The sequence below is a fragment of the Glycine soja genome, chromosome 20 (assembly GCF_004193775.1).
Source record: "Glycine soja cultivar W05 chromosome 20, ASM419377v2, whole genome shotgun sequence".
Lineage (NCBI taxonomy): Eukaryota > Viridiplantae > Streptophyta > Magnoliopsida > Fabales > Fabaceae > Glycine > Glycine soja.
The window spans coordinates 696,862-716,555 of NC_041021.1; the positions used below are offsets into that span (position 1 = coordinate 696,862).

The 19,694-nt window shown below is 32.2% G+C and overlaps 1 protein-coding gene and 2 pseudogenes across 1 annotated transcript; all 3 read left to right on the forward strand.

The window, feature by feature from the left end:
• The first annotated feature begins 1,678 nt into the window (after positions 1-1,678).
• On the forward strand, positions 1,679-7,195 carry LOC114403409 (pyrophosphate--fructose 6-phosphate 1-phosphotransferase subunit alpha-like). Its single transcript, XM_028366362.1, has 19 exons — positions 1,679-1,949; positions 2,065-2,237; positions 2,335-2,447; positions 2,662-2,736; positions 2,825-2,938; positions 3,031-3,098; positions 3,253-3,336; positions 3,727-3,780; positions 3,911-3,991; positions 4,076-4,169; positions 4,255-4,328; positions 4,513-4,623; positions 4,721-4,765; positions 4,867-4,923; positions 5,408-5,512; positions 5,613-5,729; positions 5,858-5,961; positions 6,207-6,372; positions 6,697-7,195. The coding sequence occupies exons 1-19, from the start codon at positions 1,860-1,862 to the stop codon at positions 6,823-6,825; spliced, it is 1,854 nt and encodes a 617-aa protein (XP_028222163.1). The 5' UTR covers positions 1,679-1,859; the 3' UTR covers positions 6,826-7,195.
• Positions 7,196-9,711: 2,516 nt separating this feature from the next.
• On the forward strand, positions 9,712-11,709 carry LOC114403044 (annotated as a pseudogene).
• LOC114403511 lies at positions 9,765-10,371 on the forward strand (annotated as a pseudogene).
• Positions 11,710-19,694: the final 7,985 nt, after the last annotated feature.

Below are 19,694 nucleotides of genomic sequence, written 5' to 3' on the forward strand. Positions count from 1 at the left end.
AAGTCAAGTAATTTATATGTGGGGAAAATAATTTTAAAATATAAACATTTATTTTGTATAATGCATAAATTAAAATACTAATTATAAGAACAATTGTAATACATAAAATCATATTGACTTGATTTGTATCTCTTTACCTCAAAATCAGTCAAGTCAATTGAAAAATATGAATTGAGTATCAAATACCTTTGGTTAGATAAAAAAAAACTTATAGAATAAATGTACAACATAAGCCAACCAAGAGGATAAGATTCTCTATTAAAATAATTAAAATTTATTGTAAATCATCCATTTTAATAAATTTTGCTTCTCATTCAATATAAATCGGATAAAGAATCATTAAATGAGAATCAAAACTTATAGAAAATGATGATTTTCAGTAAATTTTAATTCATAGAGAGATTCTTAGAAAGAAAGTATTTGGGAGAACTTCACTAGCAATTCTCATTCAATAATTTATGTTAAAACATTGGTGACAAATTTGGATGACAAATTAATAATGGACTAAATTTGCTAAATGTTTAATGCATGGAGCCAAATGTGCAATAGAAGTTTTTAGGAACTAAAATTGCAAATAAGAAATTACATGGACCAAAATTTGATTGAGTTTTTTTTTATTTTTAGATTAGGTGAGTTAGGTATATTACAAGATTCACCAAAGTTATGATAGACGTGAAACTAAAAAAACACTTACAAATTAAACGCTTACATATAGTGGAATTTAAATATAACTAATTTTTGTTAGTAAAAAATGATGATTAAGTTGATCCTTGCCCACATGACTAATCTTTGACAATAAAAAGATGATGATTAAGTTAAGATAAATTAGATAGTTAAGAGAGAAGAAAAGAGGAAAAGATGGTAGATTTGATTTCCTCTACTAAGAATTAATATTTTTTTATATCTATATTAAAGATATTTATTTAAATATTTATAGATAGTAAATAAAGAAAAAATAAATTACACATTAATAATGTAAAATAAAAATATTTATTTAAATATTTATAGACAATAAATAAAGATTTTTTTATTAAAAAATATAAAATAATTCCATAGGATCATCTGACTACAAATAATTAAAATCAACAAGAATCTTATCTATAATTTCAATTTGAAAAAGAAAATGCTTATCAAGCAATCAATTTATGGGTGTGGCGTGTGACACCCAAGCACACCAAATTTGGAGGTCAAATATAATTCAACACCAAATTTTGGGCGCACCCATTAATATTCCTAAGGAGAGGATCTCAATCGAAGCATAATAACCTTTTGAGATCAAACACATACGATCCGCTCAAAATTCATCATACTTTACTTTAATAATATTATTATTAAAACCATAAAGCAAATTTGATTTCTTTCTACCTACTTTTTCTACTACCTCGGAAAATGACAAAAGCATAAGCCAGAGGGAAATAAAGATAAGAATAAAAAAATCAAAAAATGAAAAAAAAATGGCTTTCATCAATGAAGGCATGGTAATGGTAACAACACTAGGGTTGAAAAAAATATAAGGCGAATATTCCAATAACTAAATGGTAAAGATACCCGAATCCGGTGGGCTTGTTAGGTCAGTTATTGTTGGATTTGGATAGATGAGTCATTTGTTTTGAAAAGGCAAAGAAAAGAAAAGAAAAAGGAAAAAAAATAAAAACCGAGTTGGGTAGGTGCAACTTAAAAAGGATACCCTACCCATTACTCAACATTTTCAACCAACACAACACCAAATAATAGTTACACTAACACACAGTAGTGAACAACAACTCCAACAACAACAATCAACAACAACAACAACGTTGTAGTGTGTTGTTTTGTTTTTTAGTGCAGTTTATTTTTTTGGCATCAAAGTGGTTGAATCCATGGATTCTGATTATGGTATTCCCAGGGAACTCTCAGATCTTCAAAAGATTCGGTCTTTGTACCAGCCAGAGCTCCCTCCTTGTCTCCAGGTACTGACTGATTTCAGATCTTGTGTTTTTCAGTGGCTGTCTGAGCATTAAGGGTCTGTCAAGTTTTGATTTTTTATTTATTTTGGTGATGACCCTTTTGAATTTTTGGGTGCAGGGAACCACTGTGAGGGTTGAATTTGGTGACGCAACCACCACTGCTGACCCCACTGATGCACTCACCGTCTGCAGGGCTTTTCCTAACACTTATGGACACCCTTTGGCTCACTTTCTCAGGGCCACTGCCAAAGTCCCTGATGCTCAGATCATAACTGAGTTCCCTCCTATTAGGTCTGTGTGTCTGGTTATCATGCTGGTGTGTCTATTGCATTGTTGTGAATCTGTTTATGTTTTGAATCTCACAATGATGTTGTTGCTGTTTTTGTAGGGTGGGGATTGTCTTTTGTGGGAGACAATCTCCTGGAGGGCATAATGTCATTTGGGGTATCCACAATGCTCTCAAAATTCACAATCCCAACAGTGTTTTGCTTGGATTTCTTGGTAATTTAATTTAATTTGCATGATGGATCTTGAGTTTTTTTCTTTAAATGATGAAAAAGTTGTATTTGGATGTCTTAACTATGTTTTGATTACTTTGAATATTCCTATATCTCATGCAATGTATTACACACCAGCATATACTTTCACCTTGAAATACAGATGTTTGTTAGACAACTGAATAACTTGGTCTGCATTCGCTTATTTCTGTCTGCAGGTGGTTCAGAAGGTCTATTTGCCCAGAAAACTCTGGAGATAACTGACGATATTCTTTCGACGTACAAAAATCAAGGTTGGTTGTGGCAAGTGAAGTTGTTGATGCTAGTCTGTCAATTGTGTTATTAACACCTTATAATCATACTATGTTTGTTCTTTTGTAGGTGGTTATGATTTGCTTGGGCGGACGAAGGATCAAATTAGGACCACAGAACAAGTTAATGCTGCACTTGCTGCATGCAACAATTTGAAACTTGATGGCCTTGTCATAATCGGAGGTATGCTTGAGCATCTCGGCCCTTCATGTATGATTGATTATTTTTACATCTTAAAAAGAGGTGTCTAAATGTTGTAATACATTATCTTTCAGGGGTGACATCAAACACAGATGCTGCACAGCTTGCTGAAACATTTGTTGTAGCAAAATGCCCCACAAAGGTGTTTTACTAGCTGATCTGGATTTTTTCATTTTGTCCACATAGATACAAAAGAGGGGCTGTTTTTAAATCTTTATATTTGGGATTTCTTTTATATTCATAGTTAGTTTAATTTCAATTTACAATTTATTAATCATGGTAGTTGGATTCTGCAGGTGGTTGGTGTTCCTGTCACTCTGAATGGAGATCTTAAAAACCAGTTTGTAGAAACTAATGTTGGTTTTGATACAATTTGTAAGGTATTTGTCCTGTAATGATTAGATTTATAATTTAAATATTATCCTTTGTCTTAACATATGATGAAGCTCAATATATTTTCTCTTCTAAATGCTTTATATAGAAATCGTGATATTATGAAGCTGGTAATCCTTACATTGTATCACCTATTATGAAAAGCAATAATGGCCAATTTATCTTCAATATGATAGGTTAGCAAGTATTAGGAATTCTCCCCTCTCTTTGGTGCATTGTGTTTGATAAAATAATTGCATATTCTCATTGGAGAGGGCCTTTCTCTCTTGACCAAAAAGAAAGACAGATTGGGATAATTGAGGCCATGATAGTTTGCAAAATTATGCTATGAAATAATGAGCAAATGAAGTACAGTGAAAATTTGCTTTTATTTTCAGGTTAATTCTCAGCTCATCAGCAATGTCTGCACTGATGCTCTCTCTGCAGAGAAGGTAATGAGTCTAATGTATCTTGCTTTTCTCTGATATCAGTGTGGGTGTATAAATAAATATATAAAGTAAGTGTTTTATTTTTTCATTAATTTTCTTTTCAATAAGTCTCTGAATGAAATTTCTTTTCTAGTATTATTATTTCATCCGTCTTATGGGACGCAAGGCATCACACGTTGCTTTGGAATGCACCCTCCAGTCCCATCCAAATATGGTGCGTATTATTGTCTTGATCATTTATGGCTTAATGTGTTATGGTTCCATGCTGACAAACTGTTTTTTTATATGCTTTATGCAGGTAATTCTTGGTGAGGAGGTTGCTGCATCAAAGCTTACCCTTTCTGAAATTGCAAAACAGATTACTGATGCAATTCAGGCTAGAGCAGAGCAAGGTTTGAACTATCTGAATTGCTCTCTCTCTTGTGTGTGTGTGTGTGTTTATTGAGATCTAATATCACATTCCTCTGTTTTGTTCAGACAAATACCATGGAGTCATTCTCCTTCCAGAAGGGCTGATAGAGAGTATTCCTGAAGTGTATGCCCTCTTGAAGGTACTCCCTTTCTCAATTGTCAAGCCCCATCTGAGCACAAAGCATAATGAAATTTGTCAATCAAGTATACATTGTGGACTGTTGAACCATCAGAAAATAACAGTTGTTGTCATTGCTGTTACATATTAGCATTACAATTTCTCTCTCCTTTGATAGTTCCTTCCAATACCTTTTTGTACCTCAGGAAATTCATGGTTTACTCAGACAAGGTGTTGAAGTTGACAAGATATCTTCTCAGCTAACACCATGGGCATCTGCTTTATTTGAATTTCTGCCACCCTTTATTAGGAGACAGGTAAACTCAATTATTGAGTTAAACACTGGCTGGTCTCGTGTGAATTTAGTTCTCAAGAGTATGGCAGAAAATTTGATTATGATCTTTAATGCTGCAGTTGCTCCTTTACCCTGAATCCGACGACTCAGCACAGTTATCACAGGTAATAATCATAAGATACTTTGCTTGTTTATATGAATTGATAGAGAATTTCAGGTTCCTTCATTCATGTCTTTGTTCTTGCTTCTTTGTAACGACTTGCAGATTGAAACTGAGAAATTACTAGCATATCTTGTGGAAGTCGAGATTAACAAGCGTCTGGTATGGTCACTCAATCTCTGTTCCATTCCGTCTCTAATGTTCCTCTTACTGGATTCTCCATTACTTTTGCATTTCTGCTGAATATTATCATGAATTTATTTTGTGTTTTTTGCAATGCATAGTATGATGTATATACGCAACCCTTGCTGTTATTCTTGGAGCTCCTTCACAAGCTATACCACATATTTCTTTTTTTTACTCCTATTTCTTGTGATTTGTGAAAATTTAATATTTTGTGACAAAAATGGTGGACATTTTTGGAATAATTTAATACTGTTTTGGAATCATCATGAAGGATCAAGGATGTGTCAGTTATGAATGATATAATCTTGTATCACACTTCTTATAAAATTACAATGATTAATTTCATTTTGTTGATGGTCTGAAAAGCATTGTGGATTGGCTTTAATTGCTTTTAGTGACTTGAAGGTAAATTATCCTCTGCTGCCCAGATGTTTAGAATATTTTCTTTTTCCTTTGACAGAAAGAAGGCACATACAAGGGGAAGAAATTCAATGCCATTTGCCACTTTTTTGGTTATCAAGCTCGTGGATCTCTGCCATCAAAATTTGACTGTGATTACGCATATGTATGCTGATTCAGTTACCTTTGATTATTAGTTCGTCTAATCAGTATCGTCTGTAAGTGTTTCCCTCTTTTGTTAATTAACCTTTTGATATAATTTTCAGGTCCTTGGGCACATCTGCTACCATATACTGGCCGCTGGTCTAAATGGATACATGGCAACTTTAACTAACCTGAAGAATCCAGTAAACAAGTGGAAATGTGGGGCTGCTCCAATTGCAGTATGTCTTTGTTTTTGTCATTATTTTTCTTGTATTACCTACTTAATGGGTTATTCATGATGGTTGTGTACCATATGCCAATGCTTTCCATTGTCTCATGTATTTTGCCTGTGTATGATGAACTGTAGTCTATGATGACTGTAAAGCGCTGGTCTCCAAATCCAGGAGCTACATCAATTGGAAAACCTGCTATTCATCCAGCTACTGTGGACTTGAGAGGCAAAGCATATGAGTAAGATTTTTTGTCATGCTGTATGATGCATGTGTGCATATGCCTGTATATTGAATTGAAGACTTAACTAGTGATTTTGTTTACAAATCATCTTGGTCTGCTTGATTTTATAAATCTCTCCGCCATTGGGTGGATTATTTGTAATGGGAACACTTAACTGGTTTTTTTCACCTCTGCTTGCTTGGTCTCATTTCTTGGTAGTGACTCTATTGAGGGCATTATCTGATGCATGATATTGATTGCAGGCTGTTGAGACAAAAGGCACAAAGCTTTCTTATGGATGACATCTACAGAAATCCAGGTCCACTTCAGTTTGATGGTCCCGGCGCAGATGCCAAGGTTATAACTCTTTCTGTTGAAGACCAGGACTACATGGGCCGCATTAAGAAACTTCAGGAGTACCTTGAACAGGTCTTGCCAATTAACCTTGTTATTTTAACAGCACTAGAGTTTAGGGCATATTTTTCTTATTCAATGGTGAGTGAGAAATTCAAATTTAATGCAATGTCTCTTGTGCAAGACTTCAAATCCAGTGACTGGTCGTCCTCATTGTGTGCTAAATAATTAGTTTTTATATTAATGATCATTGGCACCTTTTCTGGCATGTTGGAATTAGGACCTAGTTCTTGAGTAATAAGTTAACTCTTGATCCACATGTTGTTTCTATAGTTGGTATCAGGCATAACATTTTTTAAGACATGGTAGTTTTCATGAAATTTTTTCTTATAATTTCAGGTTCGAACCATTGTCAAGCCAGGATGCCCTCAGGAGGTTTTGAAAGCTGCTCTAAGCGTCATGGCGTCGGTTACCGAAGTTCTAGCTGCAATGTCAACATCTTATACCAACACCCTGGCATCCCTGTGAGAGTAGCAGATGGAAGTTGTATTCTTCCATAAAAATTCTACATTTTATAGCCATGGAAGTAGTTTTTGATTGGAAATAAGAGTTATAGCTGACATGGTGCACGTCAACGTGAGATGAGATTTACTGTAATCAAAGTTTTGGCTCTCTATGTTCCCAACTGGGTAATTTTTTTGTTTTTTGTTTTTTGTTTTTTGTTTTCAAAGACATGTGGGATCCATGTGAAATTGTTTGATAACTTAGCTTGCTGCTTGAAATTATTATTGTTCTTTTTAGGACATCTCTTTTGATATTCCAAACATTATATTTGAGGTGTTTTCTTCCTAACTTTATTTGGTATCCCATAATGAAATTCCGACCCTTTAAATTCTAACTTTCAGAACTAGCACGTGATTTAACCTGTAGTTTATAGTAGAACTTTGCATGTGCATCAAACACGTGGAAAATGGATTGTTCTTTTCAATGGGAAATTGAGACCATTAATATTGTTGACTAAATTATACACAAGCAAGGCAACTGTAAATAGTTATTGGGGGAAAAGTTACCTTTCTCCAATCACTTTATAAAAATAAATGTTGTTTGTTGGTCTGAGTTCCAAGGACATTGATTAAGAAATTAAAATAAAAAATATTAAATATAGAAATATAAGAGTGTAAAAAAAACTATGGGCATCATAATTTTTTGTTATCCAATAAAAGAATATATACTTAAGTTTCTTAAAGAGTAAGGACACTCTTTAACATCTCCTAAAATAAATTTATACTTAAGCTTCTTAAAGAGTAAGGACACTCTTTAACATTCTCCTAAAATAAAATGTACTTGCCGACTAAAATGTTAGTACCATAATTTATACATTAAGAAAGTTTATATTTATTTTATTTTACTAATCCCATTTAGAAAATAATGCCTTTAATTGAAATTTGATATAAAGAATAAAAAAAATCTTTAATAATAGAATTTTAATTAAATAAAATGTATTTTGGAAATGATATCATTAAATAAGATAAAAATTAATTAAAATTTATTTATATTTTAATCTATATTGAGATTGTTTATCTTTGTTCTGGAAGGAGTAATATGGAAGGAAGAAAAAGAAACGAATTTAATTTGAGATTGAAGAAATGTTGATTTTGATTTGATGCTAGTAGAAATTAGTTCACTGATTTCTAGATTTTATTCTAAGTGATACCATTTGCTGATCGTGAGTTTGAATGTTGAATATAAAATTGGACTTGTAACAGGCAAAAGACATTGGAGTTTTTTTTGAGTAAAAAAAATTGCTATATTCAAATTCAATTATTATAAAAAAAATCTTGTATGAACATTATAGTATATATCCTAGATGTTTAAATAGTAGTTCTGACCTCTTATTTCATTGTTTGACAGCTTTATGATATGACAAATTTGTATTAAAAAGTATTAAAATATTGGTGAGACCCATTTAAAATGAAAAAAAAATAAACTGAGTAACAAATTAAAATAACAATGCTGCTCTCAAGTGCCTCACTTAAGTTGCTCTCTAAGTCCAAGATGCTTTTACACAATTTATTTGTTGTCCAAATTGGCCTTTGATTGAGTTTTTATTTGTTTGCCAAGGGTCATATTTAGCCTTATGACTATCATGACTCATGAGACAATGAAGTGAACGACATTTCGCTCATTTATTTCTTATATATTATTCAAAAAAATAAAATAAAAATACGGATTAAACTATAGCAGTATTTGTTGTCTGCACTATGGATATATTTGACAAAAACAATAAATAATAATATATCCTATAGAAGTTGAACAAATCACATAGTGCAGGAGCAAATCACATTTTATCTCCACAAATCACATTTAAAACATTTATTTAAGATTTGAGTTGTATAATCTTTACCCAATAATAATAATTATTATAGAACACTGTTTGCGTATTTTGGTTTTGCATTTTTCAACTATTGACATGTGTCAACGTCAAATAGAAACAAGTAATACTCACTTTTACTATTGGGAACATTTTTTTACGTGAAATTATAAGAGATTGTGGATCATCAAAACAGATCCAATCATGCATTGTTTGCATGAATGTGCGTGAATCCATTTATGAGTGAAAGACTGTCAGATTTCGAAGCATAACAAAGAAAGAAAAAAGGAATTTTAATATGACAATAAACTTTTTAATTAATTAAAATAAATAAATTTAACTTCCCAAGCACACTCTCAATTCTATTTTTCTATTTTTAAGCATTTATCTTTATTTAATCTATTTCTTCTATTTCTATATTATAAATTTGAATCCTTGAATGATGAGTTTTCAAGAATTATTCTTTAACGATAATTTTCTTTTTTTGATAAGAATACTTTTAAGAGTTACTATCAAACTTTTTAATTTTTTTTAGATAAGAATACTTTTAAGAATTATTTTTAATTTTTTCAAGTGCACTTTTTAGTTTTAATTTTCTTTAAAAAAATAAAATAAAAAACAAAAATAAAAACTCTTTCTCGACTATCTCAAATTATCTTTTTTTCCCTATAAAATTATCTTACTTTTAAGTTTTATATTTATCCACACAGTAGATTTTCTGAACAGCTTATTCTTTCAATTCATCATTTTTATTTATATTTCTAAATTAAATTAGTAATCATTAATAGTTAAAAACAACTCTATATCACAACATGATTTTTTTATCATCTTTAAAATATAATTTATGTTAAAAATTATTTATTTATTATAAACTTTATCCATATAAAAATAAATATCCATTCTATACATCACGATTGCTACTAGTATTTATTTATTTATTAAATTAAAAAATTAATTGAATTTTCTCTAATCACCTTTGACACTATCAACGATTCCTTTCACTTTCTGATAATCACAACACATCATCGATTCCTTTCACTTTCTGATAATCACAATTCACAACACAAACATCCTTCGACTCGTTCATTCACCAACAACAACAATAACAATGTACCTCAAAAATGGTTATTCCCTGTTACTCAAACACCGCAAACCACCCTCACTCCCTCTCGTGCTCGCCACGCGCCGCACCCTCGACCCAGCATCACCACCTCCTCCTCCCTCCACGAGTCCCACGTAGCACACACGCTCCGCCGCTAACCCAACGTCTCTCACGCGCTGCAACACTTCCAGTACTTAACCAACACCCTCGCCTTCAAGCACACGCCTTTAACCTGGGAAGAACCTCCGAACTCGACGCGCTTCACTATCTCCTCCACCAGATGAAAATCGAACCGATCCCATGTTCCGAAGACTCATTCATATGCGTTCTGAACTCTAATAAAAAAGCTGGATTAGGTGAACGCGCTTAGAAGATGTTCTATAGGATCAAGGAGTTTGGCTGTAAACCCACTGTCAGAATTTATAACCACTTGCTTGATGCTTTGCTTGGTGAAAGTGAAAATAGGTATCATATGATTGATGCTGTTTACGAGAACATGAACGGGGAAGGATTGGAGCCTAATGTGTTTACTTATAATATTTTGTTGAAGGCGTTGTGTAAGAACGGGAAGCTGAATGCTGCCTGCAAGCTGCTTGTGGGGTTATGGTTAGGGAGGGGGTTAGGCCGAATGTTGTTGCTTACAACACACTCTTGAATGGTTTGTGCTGCAGTGGGAATGTGGCTGAGGCTGTGGCAGTTTGTGATCGGATGGAGAAGGATTGCTTTTGCCCGCTGAATGTGACTGCTTATAGCACTCTTGTTCACGGGTTTGCCAAGGCTGGGGATTTGCAGGGTGCTTCTGAAGTGTGGAACAGGATGGTGAATTGTGAGGTTCAGCCTCATGTTGTGGTTTACACGCCCATGGTGGATGTGCTTTGCAAGAATTCTATGCTTGACCAGGCTTATCGGCTTATTGATAATATGGTGGCTGATGGTTGTCCTCCAAATGTTGTCATATTCATCACGTTTATCAAGGGCTTGTGTCATGGTGGGAGAGTACGGTGGGCAATGCATGTTGTTGATCAGATGCAGAGATATGGGTGTTTGCCTGATACCAGAACGTATAATGAGTTGTTGGATGGCCTGTTTAGTGTGAATGAGTTTAGAAAAGCTTGTGAGCTTATAAGGGAGTTGGAAGAAAGGAAGGTGGAGCTAAATTTGGTCACTTACAACACTTTTATGTATGGATTTTCCAGTCATGGAAAGGAGGAATGGGTTTTGCAGGTTTTGGGGAGAATGTTTGTAAATGGAGTGAAGCCGGATGCCATTACTGTTAATGTAATTATTTATGCATACTCTAAGTTGGGTAAGGTTAGAACTGCCATCCAATTTTTGGAAAGAATTACAGCAGGAAAGGAATTGTGTCCTGACATAATAGCACACACTAGCCTTTTGTGGGGTATCTGTAATTCGTTAGGCATTGAAGAGGCAATTGTGTATCTAAATAAAATGTTAAATAAAGGAATATTTCCCAATATTGCTACTTGGGATGGGTTAGTTCGAGGTTTTTGTTAACAAATTGGGCCATATGGGACCAATCCGCATCTTGGATGATATCTTGGGAAAAGGATAATACTAAATGATTTTTCAGCTTCTAATAGATATTTTCAACAGTATGTAACAGATGATCTTGTTACCATACAGTGTACGCCTAGTTTGGAGCAGGATCAGTGGGTGGTCTGTGTGATAGGAAAGAACACTTGGTGAGAAATCATTTGTTAGGATCCCTGAAACTGGTTCTGACTTTTGAGGGATAAAGATAAGAAAAACAAAGAAAGGAATGGAAAAAGAATGTTTCGGCAGCATTTGTAAAATTATAGATAAATAACGTAAGGAGAAGATTCTCCTTCCAAAGGTTTCCCCATGCCATCCTAGGAAACACGCAGAGTGAAAACCGGTAGCAGAAAACTGGTTTGAACAATTTGTAGCCATGATTGAATTTTGTAACCATAATTGACAACCTTGAATGTTTTTCCTATACAAGTTTTTGAAATAGTTAAAGGGAAAAGGTTGCAGTACTTATTAGCATTTTTATAACAATAATTCCTCAATATTGGACATCCATATGCTGAATTCATATTTCATATGGCAAAATTGACATCAAAAAGAAGAAAATAAGAACTGGTAACTTCATTTTTGCATCACATGCAAATAAACATAACTAGCTGAAAAGTGGAAATCAATAAAATACGTAACGTATCAGAGAGGAAAACCCCAATCTTGACTTACATAGACCGTCCTTGACTTTCCATGATTTTGAAATAGATGGGTGGTCCGTGTCAAATTAGAAAAATCCAAACAAGGTTGAACCTTTTTTCTTGAGGAATTTGCTAACAAATGATTGAGCTCTATTGAAATCTCATATTGACTAAACACAAAGGCATGTTTATAAATAATAATAAAAAAACGTTAGAAAACACAAAGGTAACAACAAGAACTCAAAACGTAGAGAGAAGGACAATGAGCCAATGAGCATAGGGAAGAATGGCAGTGATAGAAGCGAAACTCACAAACAAGTCACAACATAGCAAATAGCAAATACAAAAGGTTTTTTTTTCTTCCTCTTTTTAATGGGTGGGAAAACTGTAAGAGAGAAGCTAAATTTGTACTGTAAATGTGAAAGAGAAGTTAAAAGGATTTAACTTTCAAATAAGATATAGTAATAAAACTAAAAAAATATTAAAGTATGAAGAAGGAAGCCGCAAGATAATAATAAAGACACGTAGTGTTATTGGTAGTTATCAATTCCACATGTTGTAAATGAATGATAATAATAAAGATATTGTGATGATTCAGTTGTAAGATGCTTCCTTCCTTAAGCTGAACCAGAGGTGCCAGGCTTCATGGATAGATTGGAAAGTGTATCCGCTACTGGTTCTGGTCCATAGCTCTTCCTTATTTGTGTGTTCTGTAGAATCTGTAATGTCTTTTTATTGTCGTTTTGCCGTCTGAGACAACTTTTTGGTCAATCCATTCGGTCAACTTTGAGTTGATTATTAAAAAATAATCCGGTTTACATTTATTTATATTTGGTTTAAATATGTTTTTATTTCTAATAAATTTGAAATTTTTTAATTTTGGTCTCTGAAAGTATTTTTATTTACTTTTAGTGCCGATAAATGTGTTTTTTTTTTAACTTTTGATTCCTATAAAACTTTTTTGTAGGTTTATATCTTTTAAATTTTAATCCTTTTAAGATTTTAATTTTTTTTATTTTTAGTCCCCATAAATTTGTAGTCACAGAAATTAAAATTGAAAAAACATATACTCACATAGAATAAAAATGAACAAAAAATAAGGACCAAACTTAAAAAAAAAAAAAAAAAAGACACAAACTTATAAGTACTAAAGTTAGACTCTGCTTATGTTAAAAAATTAGACCCTTTGTCAGTAACCCAAGTACTTGAATTGAAAGAACAGTAAATAATTCGATTGATGGAGTTCAAATGATGGACCTCAATGGCCTCAATTTCATTGCTAGTTTCCAGACACTCCACAGCTAGATTCCTGAGCCTCTGTGTGAGTCTCCTTAAGGAAGTTTCTTCCTTAAAGAGTTTCCATTCTAATGAGACTAATAATTATCAACGAAGGCAACTTAGGTCTAATGCTGTGCTCTATATTTCCATCCATAGTTCATAAGCATGTTTGCATCCTGCCATTGGTTTAATTATGCTTTGGTCGTTACTCCTAATAAGTCCTAACTAACTTACCCCTAATGAATTTGAAACAGAATATAACTACTTCTGCCTAGACTTAACCCTTTTACACTATGTTGTTTCAGTTATTTAATTATGCTTTGGTCATTGCAAAAATGTAGTAATTTAGTGTCGTTTTGCTGTCTGAGCCAGCTTTTTGGTCAATATCTTATATATTAAAAAAAATTGAAAACCTATCTTATGTAAAAAGAAAAGGTAAAAATAACTAAATCCTACCTTATGACTGGAAGAAGAGAAAAAATAATAATCAAATTGTATCTTATATAGAAAAGATTAAGAAAAATAAATATAATAAATATTCATTGACAAAAAGGAAATAAATACAAAATATTAGAAGTTAATGTTTTAAAAAATACTTCTTGAAGTAAAATGATAGAATTTATTAAAAAAAATTATCAAATAATTAAACAAATTTTTCAATTAGTAAAAAAAAATAGAAAGTAACTCAAATATCTTACAAAATATTAAAAAAAAAATAGTTAAAAAAGATAAGTGGAGCAAAGTAAGGAGTAATAACACCACCGATTGAAAACAGAGTTAGGAGATCAGAGCCATGTAAGAAGTTGGTAGCGATTCGAACGCTTAATTTCTTACTTTCAGAACCCTTTATAGTTCTTTAGTAGTTAAAGAACGTGATAATATCTTCATGGTGGGTAAAATAGCATGAGCTCTCATGGATTTTCTTTGTAGAGTTAAAAGAATGGGAGAATTAGATCCAAAACCTTTTCAAAATTAGTGATTGAAAAAGTACTCAGATGAACAATGTGCTAAGTTTTGTTCAGCATGGGAAGAGAATTTGAAGGATCCAACTTGGAATCCTTTCAAAAAAGTTGAGGTCAATGGCATATTACATGTAGATGGTTATATATTTTCTGATAGCACATGGGTCCATTCGTTTCAATGACTATCAATGGAAGTGAAGCACCAATTTTAAATCAGAAAGTTTTGTTGTTATAATGTTGACTTCATATGTTACATAAATAAGGTCAAGTAATTGTTTTGAGAATCTCACAATTTCAAGACACATTAGATGAAAATTGAAAGGTGAAGTTTCTATTAACATGATGTTTAACTCATAAATATTCTCTTTTTCTCTCTTATATTCAATATAAAGTTAAACAACTTATTAGCAATAGTTGTTTATGTAAATAATTCTATTCAATTTTAAGTAACTCAAAATTATGGGTAGCACACTTAAATAATATTTTTTTGATAAGCAATTTTCATTGTGGATGTTCTTTATACTAAAATATAATCCAAGCGATGTAAAAAAAAAAATGTAATCCAAGCAAGTGATGTTTTTTGGATAGTTCATCAACTGAACACTTTCATCATTAACAGTAATTTTCAGTCGTATATCCTTTATTATAACAATTATGTTTCGTAACCTTGCATTTCATCCCTTAACCTAAAAGAAATGAGCCAAAGCCAATTCATATTGTTATCATTCTTTTTTCAGTTGTAAGATGATTCCTTCCTTCATTCCTTCAGTTCTAAGAGGTGCCAGGCTTCAGGGACAATAATATATCTGCTGCTGCGGATTCTGGTCCAAGCTCTTCCTGTCGCCCCCACCAAATTCACACTCAAATTAGTACTAATTAATCTTGCTTAGAAAACAAACCACAATAAATACTAGCACCAACAACAACATTTCAGCATCATTCATCAATTGAAGGCTCATAATTAATTAACATTGTTGTTAACCATGCATCATCAAAGACTAGTGAATGAATAGTGTTATGTAAAAAACTAATTGAACTGGTGGGCATCATATATAAAAATTCACATAATGCAATTCTAAGTGATATTAGAGCTGATGGTTGCTGCTTAGGTTTGTGCAAAAACTAAACTATTCTAAGTGAAAAATACTTGAGATTCATTCCCTTAAATTGAGTTAGGATGTAGTGTTATGTTAGGCCTATCTCATTAGCTTTTGGATATTCCAACTACACAAAGACCATGCATACTACCATTCAGCAAGAACCTAAGTACTTCAATTGAATGAACAGTAAATAATTTAGCAAATAGGTGATGGAGTTTAATGATGGACCTCTATGGCCATGTCTTCATTGCTAGTCTCTGGACACTCCGCATCAAGATTCATGCGCATCAGTTGGACCATGGCAGTTTCTTCCAAATTACGTTTATATTGTTGACGTATCTCTTCAATTTCTAGCTGCCAAGAAACAAAAGGTGAAAACATCATATGAAATACAAACTTTAAGAAAACAATTATAAAGGTATTCATCGATCATCTATTTCAGTTGTGTTCCGACCTCAAATCTACAGGCATCATTAGGATTGCCGAATCCGAGGTATTATCCGTTTAGGCGCTGGATGACTGTCACGGTTTTGTTCTTGTAAAAGACATTTGGGTGGGTTGAGAGGAGAGACTTTGCGGCTACCGGAACAAGCCACCCAGTCAAGGCTAGGGCTAGAGTCAGCCAAGAGTGACTCTAGACCCTCCTTCTAGTGCTAATGTTCCGACCTCAAATTCACATACATCATTAGAGTTCCCGTATCCAAGGTATTGTCCGCTTAAGTAGTTGAAGACCACCATGATGGGTTAAGAGGAGAGCGTATTTATAAATGACCTATGACCTCGACGGAGAGTGTATTTATAAATGACCCGTGACCTCGACTCTTAAGTGATGTGGGACTTTGCGGTTGCCGGAACAAGCACCCCAGTCGAGGCTAAGGGGCAAGAGTGGTCTAGGCCGTCCTTCTAGCACCAATGTTTCGACCTCAAATCCAATGACTGTCACGGTTTTATTTTTATAAAAGGCGTCTCGGTGCGTTTAGAGGAGAGGATGTTTAAAGATAACCCATGACCTCGACTCCTAAGCGATATGAAACTTTGCGGCTACCAGAACAACAAGTTGTTTCGAGATAGAAACCAAACCACATTCTCAATAGATGTAATAATAGAAGTTAGTGAGAAAAGGCACAAGAAAAAATTTGCTACTTCAGTATCAAAGATATGATTTTGACTTTTAGGCAAGCCATGCTTCTGTGTTACAGAAGAAGGTATATATTGGTGGTTTTGAGAATATACTATAAGTTTATCACAATGAATTTATTAGCTTACTTTTCAGAAAAATTAGACCTTGCATTTATCAATGAAGGCAACTTAAGGTCTAATGTATCCTTTTAATCAATTGTGCTCTAGAACACATAAAAGTAGCAGTATTACCAGAAAAACAGAGCAATCAGGGTACAACTTTAAAAAAAAAATTACATGCACTTAAAGCAATGTGTCACATATCTACACTGCAATATGACTATAAACTTAAATGGTACAACTTACAAAAGGTGTTTTAATAAGTTGGTGGCTATACAATTACAAAATAGTCTATGAATCTTGTGTAGGCATGTGGTTATTTTTTGTTATTTTGCTATAAGGTCAAAAGTCAAACGAACAGTAAAAAAGAAGCACTGTACAGTGACAAAATGTGAAGTAGGAAACAATTAAGACAAATGAATTAAATTAAAACAATCACATTTAAAGGATCTAACATTTGTTCTTGTGTACAACAAAAGGGTGTATCACAAACACAATCTTTTTGATTGACAGAAAGTATTCATTTAAAGAACCAAGTAATTAATTTTCTTCAAAATCTTCGACTGGGTTGAGGATATATATTACTTACATTTAAGAAATAAACCTCTATAACCTTCCAGAATTCCAAAGCACATTCACATCTTTCGATTCGGTGAAGAAGCTTTGGATGCAAGGAATCAAGAAGCCACGTATAAAGAACCTGATCCTGCTCTATCCAGCTTTTGTATTCTTCACTCAACATGGGTGGCTGACCTCCAAAGTCCTTCATTGTGATGAACTTCTCAAGGCTGCTTTCTTTGATTTTTCCTAAGGCTTCAGCCTTCCATGCTGAGTAATTGTCATCATCCAGTTTGATTGAGATTGGATCCATTGTAGCAGAAGAAGAATTGAAGAGAGTGAAGAGATTGATTAATGAACTACTGAAGTTGAAGAGAGTTTTACTCGTAGTAATGCAAATAGAGAAGAGTTATTTATTACTACTAGAATTGAAGAGAGTTTACTCATAGCTGTGATGCAAATAGAGTTATTTATAACTACTCCTAACTGAAAACTACACTCCTAACTAACTAATTAACTGAATTTGTTACGGAATATAACTACTCCTAACTGATAACTGACTTAACCCTTCTAGTTTACACCTTGTTGTTTGAGTTATTTAATTATGTTTTGATCATTACAAAGTGTAGTAATGTCTGTCTTTGTATGTAGTGTAGTTTTGTTGTCTCAGTCAACTTTTTGGTTTGAATTTTGATGGATTTATATTATAAAAATTTAAAAGATTTTATAAATTTATAAGATTTGAAAGGATTTTAAAATTCTTAAAAACACATTCAAAATTTAGAATAATAATAATAAATTATCAGATTTGATAAAAAAAAGTTAAAATTAATAAATTTTTTAATATTTTAATAGTTAAATTGATTCTAATTTTATGTCCTTTTATACTAAATCTTCCTGCATTAATATTTTCTCATTTTTTGTTATTGGATTTTGAACAATAGATTTAGAAATGTACACTGCTTCTCTGTTTTTTTTTTTTTAATTACGAATTTCAATTTGATGGTTGTCCAAGCTCGATTACGTTAGCTTCAATTGCTATATTTTTTTATACGTGATTGCTATGTAGATTGAATGTTTGTGTTACGATTCCAGTAAAAGCATTACAAGGGGTAACCGAAAACAAATCCATGGAAGCTGCATAGTCACAAAATGCAGAACCCCACCCTCAACAACTATGGTTATCGAAACAACAAAGCCCAACAGCACCACAAATCATGACAAATATGAGCCCTTCCAATATAAACTATAAAGCCTTGCTACGTTAATTTCAATTGCTACTAGTTCTGCAGTTCAAAACACTATAAGAAAAGCTAAAAAATCCTTTGCTACTGTCACAAGAATTCCTTTACTGAAAATTCTTCGGAACGACGTTATTTGCAAAAATATTATGAGGAATTCTATAGTGTCTTTAATAAAGAGAGCAGAAATTATGCATGGTGAGAAATAGGGAAGTCTGGTAGCCAAGAAAGAAAAAGAGTTCAAGAAAATCCTAAGATTTTGGTTAAGATTGTTTGATGAGTGTTTTTTTTACTAAAGAATCAAATGAAATTCATTTTAATTTATCATAAAGAATAATTCATCAAAATTTATATATTTTTTAAGGTGTATTGAATTAGGATTTTAGAAGATTATTTTATCATAAAAAAATCTTGAAGATTTTGAATATTATCTAAAAATATTATGACATATTAAATTTCTTTACAAGATTTTTATAATAGTTTAAATTCTAATGAATTTATATCATAAGAATTTAAAGAATTTAAATGAACTTTATATATTTATAAGATTTAAAAGAAATTTATGAATTTTTAAAACACTCAAAATTACAAGAGTTGGTGAAAAAAAATAATAAAAAAGGACGATGTTTAGATGAAAAAGTAAAACTAATATAATTTTTTAATAACTAAATTAAGTATAGCTTTAAGTCTTCCTATATTAATTCTTCTTATAATAATATCTTTTTATTTTTCGCTTTTGGGTTTGAACAACATATTTAAAATTATACATTATTTTTTTAATTTTTTTTAATTATTACAATTATTTAATGATAAATCTAATTACATGTTTAAATAGGATGCAATAATAAGCATATACTAGAAGGGATTGATGAGGGTGAAAAATTTGTAGGAGAGTTACTAAATCATGGGAATGACAAAATTCAAGATGACGATCACGAAAACATTGGGTCGAGCAGGTGATAGACATAGTTAGTATAAGAAAAACATTATTAACCTTGACACATAAGACAAACATTAATTTAATTTAGAAAATAAACAGAAAAGTGCAAAGTGAAAAACTATATTTGACATTTTTTTTGTTCCAAAAGAATAGGAAAAACATATAGGTACACAAAATCTTGAAAAATATTGTTTTTTTGGCAGCTAATTGGTACATCTTTCAATTGAGTATATCTCGTTTTTGTGTTGGATATTGAAGAGAGAAGAGGATATGTGTAGAGAAAAGAAAGTTTGATAACCAACCGAAAAAGAAAGAAAAGAGTTTAACAAAATCTCAAGGATTTCTCAAGGGTTTGGATGAGATTATTTAATAGATCTTTTATACTAAAAAGTCAAATAAAATTCATCG